General features: G+C 40.9%; 1 protein-coding gene across 2 annotated transcripts in view; it reads left to right on the top strand.

The window, feature by feature from the left end:
• hspa12a (heat shock protein 12A) overlaps nucleotides 1-14,985 on the top strand; it is a 109,092-nt gene that overhangs the window by 52,510 nt on the left and 41,597 nt on the right. For both annotated transcript variants that reach the window (XM_063072037.1, XM_063072036.1), the window contains exon 4: nucleotides 9,435-9,621. In XM_063072037.1, the coding sequence (XP_062928107.1) occupies nucleotides 9,435-9,621 (187 nt within the window). The remainder of the gene's footprint in view (nucleotides 1-9,434; nucleotides 9,622-14,985) is intronic.

Here is a 14,985-nt window from a genome sequence, read left to right as displayed (position 1 = left end):
GGAGGAAGCTGGAGAATGTACAAACTCTTTACAAATAGCAGTGGGAATCGAACCCTAATCAATGATTGTTAGTGCTGTAAAGAGATTGTGCGAACCATTGCGCTAGTATGCCAGCTGCTTGGTACATGATCCGACTAACAGACCATTTTCCTCTTGATGTAATTGCCTTGCACTGGACAAGGTTAGTTGAACAGTGCTAACCTTGCACTGGACAAAGTTAGCAGATTTTCATAACCAAGGCACTTCACTGAACATGATGGGTGGAAGAATGGTGCAGGAGTTCCTGCTGCTGCTACACAGTTCTAGTGACAACAGTCCGGTCCTGATCTCCTGCAGACTGTTGAGTTTGCATGTTGTCTACAGGTGCTCTGGTTTCCTTACACATAGGAGGGGTAATTGGTTACTGTAAATTGTACATAATGTAAGAGAGAGGAGATTGAAAGGGGTAATTAATGGACATGTGGGAGGAAGAACTGGTTACAAAATAGAGTTGAGAAGGGACAGCGCATGAGGCTGAGGAGGAGGTCAAATGTGGGGACTATTACGAAAACAAAGTGGGCTTGTATGGAGCCCAGTGGTTGGAGGGAATTGGGTATGTTTGGAAAGATGGTCTAATGTTTGGGTGGAGATTAGGAGTAGGACCGGCACTGCAAGATAAATGGCAGAGTGAGTGGACTGGGAGGAGGAGGAAGTTGTAGACAGGGCTGGGAAATGGCTGGAATGCACTGGAGAGGGCAATGGCGAGGTTGGAGATGACAGAGAGCAGAGAGGGAAATAGAAAGAGGCTGATGGAGGGGTGTTTGGAGAGAAGGATGGAGAGTCCAGGGAATCAGAGGTGTGTCCATGGGATATTGTAGAATGAATCTTGGGGTTCACTGTGAGACATGATTGATGAGGTGGACGAAGTAGATAACTGACTGGGAAACAATGCAAGGAGCTCTGGAAGACAGCTGAAGGGATTGAATAGCACGGTGGGGGGGGGAGGTGGAAGGGGGTGGTTATGGTAACCGAGAATATTAAAAATAAATCAGGAATGTGCCTTAAAGAAGAAACGCCAGCTCACTGCCCGACTCTAGCAATGGTCCAGATACGGGTGGGTCCTTTAAAAGCTCAGGAAGTGGTTCTTTTCCAGTGGATTACCGCACTGTTTGTAAATCTTGTGTATGCAGTACAAATTTTCAATTCAAAACAAGAATATGATTTCATTATACATCCTGTACCAGATGGTGATGCAGCTGGTTAGGACACTCTCTTGTAAAGTCTGGTTAAATTAAATGGCTCAGCCAGATCTTGGCCAAGCTATACTGGAGAGCCTATAGTAACAGAACTAGCTATTACAAAGTGACTCTTTGAATCTTGCAATTAGACCGATTGTGGTGAGTGAATGTTGGATTTGTACCAGCAAAGAGGCAAATCTGGCCTTCATTTGTATGCTCGGAATCTTCATGCCCTACTGCATTCACTTATTCACTGAATCCTGTAAGTACTCGATGCACTTGTTGAGAATTTAGGAAAAGATTGCACTGCAATAGGAAGTGTTTCATACTGTAGGTACTTAGTGGAGATTATTTCTGTCCTTGTTCCACTGCAGTTGTGACCTATTGAGAGGCTGATCTGTAAATTTAATGGAAAAAAACTAAACCAATTACTGAATGTTCTCCCCAAAACCCCTGTAAAACTTCTGGCCAACTCCAGAATCCCATATAGCAGGATCAGAACTGATCCTTCTGTCAGCCCGGCTGAAAGTGGATGAAATTCAAGGAATTGATGCTCAAAACATTAGGTTAAAAATGCCCCAAACCCTGTGCAATAAAACTAAAGATTTTTTTCTCAATTATTATAAATAGCCTGCCCCAAATAAATTTTCTTTTCATTAAAAATTTTCCATTCTTCATTCATAACATGAAAGTCAATTCTCTGTGGTACAGTTCCCCCAAGTGCAGTAGATTTCATATAATTATAGCAATCAGTTCCTCTCTGTACTTCTAAATGATAACATGTGTGAAGTAAAGCTTTGTTAATATGACAAACCAGATGAGACGACTAGTTTGATCATACAACTTTAGACCTAAATGTTGATTTGCTTATAGGTGTCCGGTTGTTTGGCACCCAGACTGTGATTAAACACCATTTCATTATATGAGAGCTCCTTGCAACTAATTGTGCAGGCTGGTACTCTGCAGCAGGTTTCAAGTCTCAGTGACCCATTGGAAGGATTCTTTGTTTCTGGCCCATCATTGTGAAAAATCCACAGGAGCAAAGATGAATTGTCTTCAAAGTGGTACCTTCACAACACCCCCTCCACCACATTTTTCTCCAAAAATAGCTGGTACAATTCCACATTTAGACGGAGAAGTAATGTAAAAATTTTTACTCCTCATGTATGTGAAGGATATACGAAATAAGGTCAATTCAATTCAACACCATTCTTCTTCCAACTAAAGAAAACACTCAGTAGCAAGCAAGCACTCCTTTTCTCCAAGCAAAAATCAAAATGCCGAAGGAACTCAAAGTCAGGTAGTATCCATAGAGCTATAAAGTTATAGAACACTACAGCAGAGAAACAGGCCCTTCAGCCCATCTAGTGTATGCCAGACTGGTTTTCTGCCTCATCCACCTACTTGTACCTGCACTATAGACTTCCATACCTCTCTCATCCATGTACCTATCCTAATGTTTGGTGTGGAGTGTTGAGATCCTTCATGCGGACTGCTACCCTCTCTCCCTTCCACCTACTGGTGGAAATTAGCGTTCATTCAAGTTTTTGTTTCAGGACAATTGTGATGCAACAGTTGTGTGGGCAGTCTCTCCCATCTTAGTTGTTGTATGCACAGTTTCTCCTGTCTTAGCCACTGAAACTTGTAACTCCTGCAGAGTTGTCCTAGGTCTTTTGGTGACCTCCTCACTAGTCCTCTCTTTACATAGTCACTCAGAGTTTTTAAGGATAGCCTGCTCTACAGCTGTGCTATATTCTTTCCACTTCTTGATGATTGAACTAACTGTACTCCAAAGGATATTCAGTGACTTGGAAATTTTCTCATGTCCATCTCCTGATTTGTGTTTTCAATAACCTTTTCATGGAGTTGCATGGGGTGTTCTTTTATCTTCAAGGCATAATTTTTGCCAGGATACTGATTCACTCGATCCCGGTGTATTTTTACTACAATCAGTTGAAACTCCTTGACTGCACATGGGTGATCTCCATTTAACTAATTATGTGACTTCTATCACCAACTGGCTGCACCAGTGATGATTTGATGTGTCATACTAAAAGGGAGTGAATACTTATGCGATCAATTACTTTGTGTTTTATATTTGTAATTCATTTACATCACTTGGTAGAGATCTGTTTTCACATTGACACAAGCAGTGAGGCTGATCAACACCTCCACCCACTAAATCCACCACTAATTTACTATTTCTGGTCAATCACCTTATGTATAGCCCAGTGTCACTTTATAGACATTCAATCAATCTATGTATATAAGCTATCTTATGTATTTACAGTATATTTATTGTGTGTTTTACCTTTAGTGGGTTTTTTTGTACTGCATCGGATCTGGAGTAAGAATTATTTCATTCTCCTAAATGCTTGTGTACAGGAAATAACTTTGAACAATTTTGAATTTTCAGTTTTGAATTCTTACCAAGATACAGGTCTATGCTGCACACAAGCTTAACCAGTGATGCATCCAGCCTGATTATTGTTTCCAACCGGCCCACTGCTTAGCAAGGAAAGACTGGTACTCTCCTCTCTCTTATCCCAACTTATCTAGAGTAACCACCAATGCTTGCTCTATAACTGGTATTGGCAGGGCCCTCCCTGGAAATGTATTGAGAGCAGTAAATACAGGACCAATATTCCTGACCTTTAAACTAACTGATGAAACAGTTGATGAACAATTGGGGTACTTGTGAATATCTCTGGTATTGACTAAAAGCTGATTTATACTTGTGCATCAACTCGACGCCGTAGGTACGGCGTCGCCATGAACCCTACACAGTGCCTACGCAGATCCCTACACCGTAGCCTGACGCGCACCTCTCCCAAAATGTAACTACGCGTCGCAGCAACACAGACCGCAACAACTGTGATTGGTCCGCTTGGTAGCATCGCGTTTCCTCCTACGCTGCAATAGCTTCCCATTGAGCGACTGAAGGGCAGGGAAGGAACTCTGGCTGCAATGCTTTCCATAAAGTTTTACAGACCTCCGAAATTATGGAGGACACATTTCGCTTTTACGAAAAAAGACGCTGGCTTTAAACTTGTTTACCCCAAGAAAGACTACAATGACCATGAAGCCTTGCGCAGGCAGGTGTGTGCACATGCGTGATGTGCCCGAATTGCAGAGCGACTCAGACACACCAACGCACAAGTATAAATGCTCACAACGTGGGTAGGCCACTTGCGTAGGTTACGGTGTCCATTTGACGCAGAAGTATAAATCAGCCTTAATATTGAAAAATTTTCAAAAGCTTTAAAATATTAATTAGACTGCCAAAATATTTAAAGTTATTATAGATATTACAAAAATAGGGAAATACTAGAAAATAGGCGAAATAATTTAAAACATTCAAATCAACAATTAATTTGTCAATTGGATGGCACAGTAGCACCGTTTGTAGAGCCGATGCTTCACAGTGCCTGACACCCGGCTTCAGTTCTGACCATGTGGAGTTTGCACGTTCTCCTTGTGACTCATAGGTTTCCACCCACATCCCAACAATAATGATTTTAGTTGGACACCGTAAATAGTGTCTAGCATGTTGATGAGTAGTCATTCGGGAGGGAGTAGACAAGAATGTGGGATTAATATAAATGTATGGCTGATGCTCAATGTGCCCATCACCTCTGGTGGCATGTACCACACACTCACTACTCTCTGTGTAAAACAAACCTACCCCTGACAGCCCCTATACTTTCCTCTAATCACCTTTAGAATCATGCTCCCTCGTGTTAGCCACTTCCACCCTGGGAAAAAGTTTCTGGCTGCCCACGCAATCTCTGCCTCTTATCATCTGCTACATACAGTATTTATCAAGTCACCAGTGAAGTTTTTATTTCATTTTCCAGTGAAGTGCTTGGAGATGTTCTACTATGTAGACATGCTTTGTAAATATCACTCCATGTTGTGATTGCCCTGCCCAAGTCAGGTGTCTCTGGATACCTGTTCAATCTGTGCAGTTTGCTAGCTTCTTTTAGGATGTTGCCAGGGTGTGAAAGGACACTGAGTGTCCATGATCCCCCCCCCCACCACCAAACTAAATTTACCCTTTGTATTAAAGTGTTGAACCCACCATGGCATCTTTTCTGCCTGAAGTGGGAAAGCTCGTGTCTCAATATTTGCATAAAGAGATCTAAGTGTTTGAATGCACAGAACATTCAACTTTACAAATTAACATTACAGAATTATATTTCTGCAATCAAGTAATGAAAACATGATATTCTTAAAAGTGCCCACGTAAATATTTATGGATGTTTAGATAAAAGGATCCTCAGTGTTCACGTAATTACAAAGGCATTTAATGTTTAAATAAATTGACCAAAAGTTGAGTTTTTTTTATAAACAGTGTTTTATTGTACTCAGTAAATAATGCAGGCAAATACCACTAGTGTAAATGTTTTGTACCCAACTAAGAGAAACATACACTCAGTGGCCACTTTATTAGGTACACCCGTACATCTGCTTGTTAATGCAAATATCTAATCAGCCAATCGTGTGGCAGCAATTCAATGCATAAAAGCATGAAGACATGGTCAAGAGGTTCAGTTGTTTTTCAGACCAAACATTAGAATGGGGAAGAAGTGTGATGTAAGTGACTTTGACCATGGTAATCTGAAACAAAGTTGGTACCAGATGGTGTGGTTTGAGTACCTCAGAGACTGCTGATCTCCTGGGATTTTCACACACACCAGTCTCTAGAGTGAACAGAGAATAATGCAAAAACCAAAAAAAATCCAGTGAGTGGCAGTACTGTGGGCAAATTCTCGTTGTTAATGAGAGAGCTCAGAAGAGAACGGCCAGTGCGGTTCAAGTTATCAGAAAACCACACATCACAAGTGATGTGCTGAAGAACATCTCCGAATATACAACACGTCAAACCTTAAACTGGGTGAGCGACAGCAGTAGAAGATCACACCGGGTTCTATTCCTGTACAGTTACCTAATAAAGTAGCCACTAAGCGTATATTTTGCTTGGTTATAGGAATGAAGAATTGAAAGCCAGTCCAGTTCATTGATATTGTTCTCCAATGTGACCCATCAACAATGAATTACATGATAAAGATGGATCTTGTTATTTGTGTTTATTTCTTGCAGACAAAATGGTCAATGAAGACAATATTGTACACAATAAGTCTGGAACATGATATTCTGCAGTTTTTAAGGGGACTGTCTATCAGCCAGTCAAGGTCCAACATGCATTGGCCTGGTACATTTGGACATCTAGAAGCTCGTGAATCTCTGCAACTCTGTATCTAGATCGTTAGAAATATTTAAGGTGCAGGTAGTTAAAATTGTGCAAGATCAGGGGATTGAGGGCTGTAGCAATCTGAAACAAAGGAGGATCTGCGAGCAGGCTAGATCTGCCTTGTTTATATTGAATGTTAGGGCAAGCTTGAGCGACCAGTTTGTCTTCCCCTCCTTCTATATTCTTGCCTTGTTGCGACAAGCTGGAGGTCAGGTGTCAATGTACCTGACTGTGTGCTCTGCAGCTGGACGCTATACACGTCATGTTCTCAGTGTTGTCTTTTACTTGCACAGTTCGGTTACTTTTGCACGTTCGTTGTTTGTCAGTCTTTGCTTATCTTATTTATTAAGATGCAGTGTGGAATATGTCCTTCCAGCTCTTCAGTGCATGCCACCCAATAACCGCTGATTTAGTCCTGGCCTAATCAGAGGAAAATTTACAATGATTAATTAACCTGTCAAACAGTAACTCTTTGGACTGTGGGAGGAAACCAGAGCACCACAGAAAAGCGACACAGTCACAGGAAGAATGTACAGACTCCATGGATTTTTAAAATATAAATTCTATTGTATTTTTGGAAAAATTTCCTTATAAAAGCCTGCAGAAAATGAATCTCAAGATAGTATATGGAAGCAACACACATCAAAGTTGCTGGTGAACGCAGCAGGCCAGGCAGCATCTCTAGGAAGAGGTACAGGACTGACAAAGGGTCTCGGCCTGAAACCTCGACTGTACCTCTTCCTAGAGATGCTGCCTGGCCTGCTGCATTCACCAGCAACTTTGATGTGTGTTGCTTGAATTTCCAGCATCTGCAGAATTTCTCGTGTTTGCGATTGTATATGGAAACTTTGAACTTATCATTCAAATGTAGAGTTGTGGACAGAGGTGAGTACTTGAGTTATTTTACTGTCATGTTTATTAAGAATTTTAAAATATATTAATGCTTTTTATTTGGTTGATATTTTTATATTGTTTATTTGTTTCAATTAATTAAATCTATTTGAATAGTATTGAAATATCTATTGACAATTGGCAACAATTAAGAATACTTCAAGAGCCTGTGATTGCAGCAAATTATCAAAGACCAACAGGGTGTTCTGGGAGTGCAGCCGCAGGCTGGGCTGTAGAGGCCTCAACACACATGAGGTGAGGTCCACTTCACTTCGATGGTAACACCTAGAACTGCAGGACCAGTTCACACAGCGCTGTACATCTTTGCTTGGCAGGGACTGTCTACAGCAAGTCTGATCTGAATTTGTAGCTGCAAAGTGGTTATACTACAGCTGTCTCTGATTCTGCGGTTTCTGTAACCTGTTCAGCTTGAAAATGTCACTGATTTATCAGAAGTCAGCTGAAAGATAAGAGCTTAATTTCATCTTGAACTAACAAGCAGCGAAATACAACTGTTCCGGCTATAGAGGTGACACCATGTTGGCGTAGCAGTTAGTATAATGCTATTACAGTTTACGGTATCAAGGTTTGGAGTTAATTTCCAATGTTATCTGTAAGGAGTCTGTATGTCCTCCCTGTGGAGTGCTCCTGTTTCCTCCCTCAGTCCAAAGACATACATGCACCAGATAGTAGGTTAGCTAGTTGTTCTGCAAGGGTTAAATCAGTGGGTTGCTGGGTGGGGTGGCTCAAAGGGCCAGAAGAGCCTATTCCGTGCTCAATAAATTAATAAAATCAAATAAAATAAAAAATACAGCAACAAGTCATTGAGAGTTCAAGCTGGAAATGTTGGGAATGATCCCAGGGGAAATGAGTCATAACTAAAAATATTCATTCATTTTCTTTCACTCTGAAAAATGCCAGATGGTTGCTGATATTTCTTCTGCAGTGTGTGTGTTTGTAGAGCTTTGAAGAGTTCGTTCTCGAAATCGCTCAGTGTTGGAAAATGCAGCTTGGGTCACTGATTCCTGCTGGAGCAGTAAAATGTTTACTTGAGATTTTACTGTGTCCAAGCTTGATAGAATACAAGAGTTTAGGTTTTGCCTGCTGCAGAATTTGCCGAACACAGCTAATAAAAAGAAAGCAGCAAATAATTTGCTAGTGCAACTCTAGGGGTCAAACAGCATCTGTGCAGTCCTTCCCACAGATTGTTACTCTGTATTCCAGCATCCACAGTCCCTTGTGTTTCCTAACAAGCAAAAAGCCCTTCCCTTCATGTGGATATGGAGGGGATTTTACTGGGAATTGAGACAGGCAGAGCCAAGGAGGGTCAGGGTGGAGGAATCAAAACTTTAAGAATTAGATGAAGGCTTTGGGAAGAAGAATGAGACTGTTGATGGCCAGTTAAGAAGGAGAAAGGGAAGGTTGTGGGAATAGAATTAGATTGAAGTTGAAGATATATTTATTATTGAGATAGAGTGCAGAATAGGCCCTTCCAGCCCTTTGAGCTGCGTTGCCAAGCAACCCCTGATTCAGCCCTAGCCTAATCATGGGACAACCTACGATGACCAATTAACCTACTACCGGGTAGAACTCTAGGCTACTACTGGAAACCAAAGCACCAGAGAAAACTCTCGCCTTTCACAGGCAGACTTCTTTCAGATGACGTCAGAATTGTGCTCTGCCACTCCAACCTATAATAGCATCTCGCTAACTACGTTGCTACTGTGGCACCTAAGATCAAGGCTAGGGGGGACGTGGGAAAACAAGCACAGGGGATAATTTTTAACTTAAATTGGACCAGCTGAATTGGGTTCCCTGAGCCAGACTGGAGCCTGATCCTGTACAGCCCCTTCGACCTTTGAAGTTTATGGATGGCCTTCCTTGAAGAATAGGTGTCCTCTCATACACTGGAACTTAATTTTAAGTACTTCTGGATTATAATTCAAGCCAACAGATCAATAATCAAAGCTTATGATCTGAGTCCACTCATTTACGTTTTGTGTTGTTATTCCCCAAACATGGCTTGTCGAAGAGAGATCAGCTACAACCTTACTGAATTACTTTCTTATTAGGCGTTGGGGAGGTGGTGACCCTGGTGTATCCAATCAGAAGTCTCCTACCACTATCCTCCTGACACCCGATGGGAAGTACCACAGTTTTGGTTATGCAGCCAGAGACTTTTACCACGATCTGGATCCGAATGATTCAAAACAATGGCTCTACTTTGAGAAATTCAAAATGAAGCTCCATACAACCAGTGTAAGTTTGTTAACTTCATTTCAATCAGTTTGAGTCAAGTCGAGTTTATTGTTGTGTGCGCAAGTAAGGTGAGATACAGGTACTGTGAGAACATTGTCTACTGCAGCATTATAGGCACATATAGGTTATAATTTAATGTATAATTTTGCTTTATTACTGATGCATTATCCTTTAAAGGTTGAAATTATTATGCTTTTAGACTCCTGTTGTTTGGACAGATGTGCAGTATCATAGATAACTGCTAATAGTTGGTAATGGTCTCCTTTCCTACTGAAGGCATGGGGTAATGATCTTCTTCACTACCGAAGGCATGAAGTCCCTTGTGTCTCTTGTACCATGGTTCCACAAGTGAAGATATCTCTCCATTATCTGGCCAAACTGGAAGTTCAGTACAGTTAGTCTCAGCCAGATAGCCAATTTGCCTGGTACATGGTATTGAGCGATATGGAAGTATGGTTATAAATAGAGTCAAATCTCTACAGCAATAATCTTACCAAAACCTGGAAAAGGCTCAAGATGTTGGATGGGCACTCTAGTCCCTCGTTTCTCTGTACAAGATAACTATATATTTTTTATAAACTGAATATCTTTATAAAAGTAAGAAAATTGGCCAAACCCCCCAGCTTCAGTAGGGTAGTCCCACAACTATTTGAATATTGCTCTCTGATGCTGTCAAATGGGCTGAAACCCAAACCTAATATTTGATGTACGGTATAATATCACTAGACTCCAAAAACAGGAAGCAAAATGCTAATCTCAGCCAACTGGCCAGGGCTCAGTATAGTGCTTGCCTCTCAAAGATAAAAAATTCCAGTTAAAATAAATTAGCTTCTTGTTTCCATGCAGGTTGGTAATTAAAATCTGGATAGTTTAAAAAAAATCTCCAGGTTTAAACCAAATTTTGCCATTTTGTGTTGAGACATTTTGCACATACTGTCTGTAATCTGGCATGGACCATACAAATCTATAGAGCCTTACATTTACACCAGAACAGCTTTAAATTAAAGGGCAAAACATATCTTTGATGATGATAAATTGACATCTTTACTTGAGACTTATTTCTGGGCAAATTGGACTCAAAGAAAATCTTAAGTCCTTGACTGATTTAAAAATAACGTATTTGCCATACCAGTAAGTCTTCCAGTTCTGTGCTGAAGCTTAATATAATGGTAGACAACCTGTCATCTTTTCCATGGTTGTAATTAGGGAGGAGATGACCTTTCAGATCAAAGATATTCCCCAGTGGTTTGGTTGATCCAGCTTATTTTCCAAATTACTGCAAGCTAAAATGAGTCCCTTTGAAAGATTTCTATTCAAGTATTAGAGTTTACATTTTGTTTTGTATTATAATGGTGCCGGCCATATTAAACTTCTGGAACAGTTTTCTGCAAAAGATGTCATAGTATCAAAAATAATTTTTGAATGCTTGCTTAAATCAAATATAACCTGAACACAATGAAGTCCTGATGTGGATAAGAATGACGGAGGAGGTGGGATGGTGGTAGGGACTGAATATATTTTCCATTTAGCTCCAACTCTGTTAAAAAAAATATTTTTTTTGAAATGGATCAAATCGTTCCATGTAGTTTATTGTGTAACCCAGATGCCATAGCAACCACGCACTCATCATGAATTTCTTTGAGATAACCACTTGACATCCTACCTCATTTTGGGAAAACCATGACAATTTTCAGTTTGTTGCCACCTTTGAACATAAAGGGAGAGGACAGATTTAAGAGATGAACAGTTTGACCCTCAATTTGCAATGAAAAATTGGACCAAAGAGAAGGCCATAATGGGTTTATAGTCAGGGAGTGAGGCACAGAGCTATTCAACATTGAAACTCTGTTCAATTGTTCAAAGCTCAAATTTCAAAATACATTTATTATCAAACTGTGTACAACCCTGAGAATCATCTTCTAGCAAGCAGCCACAAAACAAAACGCGATAGAGTTCATGAAAACCCCCACACACACCACAAAGTCAGTCATACGGCCAAATTGTGAAAAATGAAAGAACAAATCATGCAAGCAATAAAAATGTAAACAAATAATGCTGCTACTGTAGTCGATGTTTTCCCCACTAATCGTGGGGTTTGTGCATGGTTAGGTATGATTACTCTGTATTTATATTCATTAAACTGTTATGCTCCGTGTATCTGTATATGAACATGCTCTGATGCTATTCAACAGACAAATCATGTGACTTGCCTTTTTTGTGTGGGGACCTTATCCTGTATAACCATAACTCAAGAATCGTTCAGCTTCAACATTAAATGAACAGATATTTAGATCATAAGATATTTAGGGCAGAGATAGATAGGTTCTTGATTAGCCAGGGCATCAAAAGGTATTAGGTGAAAGCAGGGGAGTGGGGATGACTGGAAGAATTGGATCAGCCCATGATTGAATGGCAGAGCAGACTCGATGGGCCAAATGGCCTACTTCTGCTCCTATATCTTATGGTGTTAAGACATAGGAGTAGAATTTGGCCATTTGGCCCCTCAAGTCTGCACCGCCATTCAATCGTAGCTGATCCTTTTTTTCTCTTCCTCAACCCCATTTCCTGGCCTTCTCCCCGTAACCTTTGATGCCATGTCCAATCAAGAACTTATCAATCTCTGCCTTAATTACACCGAACAACCTGGCCTGCACCGATGCCTGTGGAAATAAATTCCACAAATTCACCACCCTCTGGCTAAAGAAATTTCTCCGCATCTCTGTTTTGAATGGACTCCCCTCTATCCTGAGGGTGTGTGCCCTCTTGTGCTAGACACTCCACCATGGTAAACATTCTTCCCATATCTACTCTGACTAGGCCTTCCAACATTCGAAAGGTTTCAATGAGTTCCCCCTCTTCAATCCTTCTAAATTCCAGCAATTACAGACCCAAAAAGCATCAAATGTTCCTCGTATGGTAACCCTTTCATTTCTGAAAAGCAGAAAGCTATTGTGGATGTTGAAGGACAAGATGACATTCTGAGAAGTCAAAATGATGAGATATGTGGAAAAAGCAATACAGATAATGGAGATTAATCAAGAAGCTTATGGCATACTGAGAAATCTTGTAGCACTCAACAAATGATGACATGTCTAAAAACATTGTACAGAAACTGGGATATTAATTTAACATAACCATTAAAAATAGCCGAAAGCTGTAAGTTTGGAACAAAGAGACAATAGAGGTATGATTCAAATAAGACCATAAGATATAGTAGCAAAATTAGGCCATTCAGCCCATCAAGTTTGCTCCACCATTCCATCATGGCTGATTTATCATCTCAACCTTGTTCTCTTGCCTTCTCCCTGTAACCTTTGGCACCCTGACTAATCAGAAACCTATCAACCTCCACTTAAAATATACTCAATGACTTGGCCTTCACAGCCATTTATGACAATGAATTCCACAGACTCAGTATCCTCTGGCTAAAGAAATTCCTCCTCAATTCTGTTCTAACTGGATGTTTCTCTATTCTGAGGGTCTATCCTCTGGTCTAGAGTCCCCAACTCTTAGGAAACATCCTCACTACATCCACTCTATCTAGGCCTTAACATATTCGATATGTTTCAATGAGATCCCCCCCCCCCATTCTTCTAAACTCCAGTGGGTACAGGCCCGGAACCATTCTCATGAATTCTCTGGATCCCCTCCAATGCCAGTATATCCATTCTGAGGATATTGATTCATTAAGGGACATTTTTCATTGCATCCTTTCCCTCAACTACCCAATTCCATTCTTAATTATCAGGTCTATGCTTCATCCTTATCCATTTTGCTTATCACTTTTGAAATATTTAATTCCAAACCTTGGCTACTCTGCAGCCTTACCTATTAATTTTTATTTGGGTTATTAGCTCATCTGTCTTCTCCTTTGCTTAATTTCCAGTACAAAAAGCAAAGGCATCCTGCTGCTACTCGAGGAAGAGGATGGGAAGTGTTATGTAGTTCTAAACCTAGCAAGCACCAGCTTCTAAACTTGGACCAAACCTTGGGTTTAAAATTTAGACTGGAGCCAAGGGATTTTTGTCTGGTGAATTCCCTTGGGTTTGTAAGTCTTCAGTTGGCCTTCAATCAATAAAGTTTTGAGTTTGATTCAAAGACCATAAAAGACAGCCATTCAGCCCAAATCTTATAGTGCATGGAACTGAACAAATATGCTGAGAATGAGCTGAAAAATGCACAATTTTCCAGAAAGATGGAAATTTATGGAGTTATTTTCCACTAATATAATCTTGAAGCTGTACAGTGTCAACCTAAATGTTTCCAGCGCAATTCTCACGTGTATCAGGTAAAGCATGGAAAAAGTTTTCATAGTCATAGTCATAGTCATACTTTATTGATCCCAAGGGAAATTGGGTTTCGTTACAGTTGCACCAACCAAGAATAGAGTATAAATATAGCAATATAAAACCATAAAAAAATTAAATAGTAATATGTAAATTATGCCAGGAAATAAGTCCAGGACCAGCCTATTGTCTCAGGGTGTCTGACCCTCCAAGGGAGGAGTTGTAAAGTTTAATGGCCACAGGCAGGAATGACTTCCTATGACGCTCTGTGCTGCATCTCGGTGGAATGAGTCTCTGGCTGAATGTACTCCTGTGCCCACCCAGTACATTATGTAGTGGATGGGAGACATTGTCCAAGATGGCATGCAACTTGGACAGCATCCTCTTTTCAGACACCACCGTCAGAGAGTCCAGTTCCATCCCCACAACATCACTGGCCTTACGAATGAGTTTGTTGATTCTGTTGGTGCCTGCTGCCCCAGCACACAACAGCAAACATGATACCACTGGCCAGCACAGACTCGTAGAACATCCTCAGCATCATCCGACAGATGTTAAAGGACCTCAGTCTCCTCAGGAAGTAGAGACGGCTCTAACCCTTCTTGTAGACAGCCTCAGTGTTCTTTGACCAGTCCAGTTTATTGTCAATTCGTATCCCCAGGTATTTGTAATCCTCCACCATGTCCACACTGACCCCCTGGATGGAAACAGGGGTCACCAGTACCTTAGCTCTCCTCAGGTCCACCACCAGCTCCTTAGTCTTTTCACATTAAGCTGCAGATAATTCTGCTCACACCATGTGACAAAGTTTCCTACCATTGCCCTGTGCTCAGCCTCATCTCCCTTGCTGATGCATCCAACTATGGCAGAGTCATCAGAAAACTTCTGAAGATGGCAAGACTCTGTGCAGTAGTTGAAGTCCGAGGTGTAAATGGTGAGGAGAAAGGGAGACAGGACAGTCCCCTGTGGAACCCCAGTGCTGCTGATCACTCTGTCTGACACACACTGTTGCAAGCATGGAAAAAGTTTTATTACCTTGTTGGCAATAGGTCATTCACATTAGGTGTGCCCAGATTGG

Source organism: Mobula hypostoma, chromosome 19, assembly GCF_963921235.1.
Source record: "Mobula hypostoma chromosome 19, sMobHyp1.1, whole genome shotgun sequence".
NCBI classification, from domain to species: Eukaryota; Metazoa; Chordata; class Chondrichthyes; order Myliobatiformes; family Myliobatidae; genus Mobula; species Mobula hypostoma.
The sequence above is the reverse complement of the archived record's forward strand: the minus strand, read 5'-3'. Positions and strand labels throughout refer to the sequence as shown.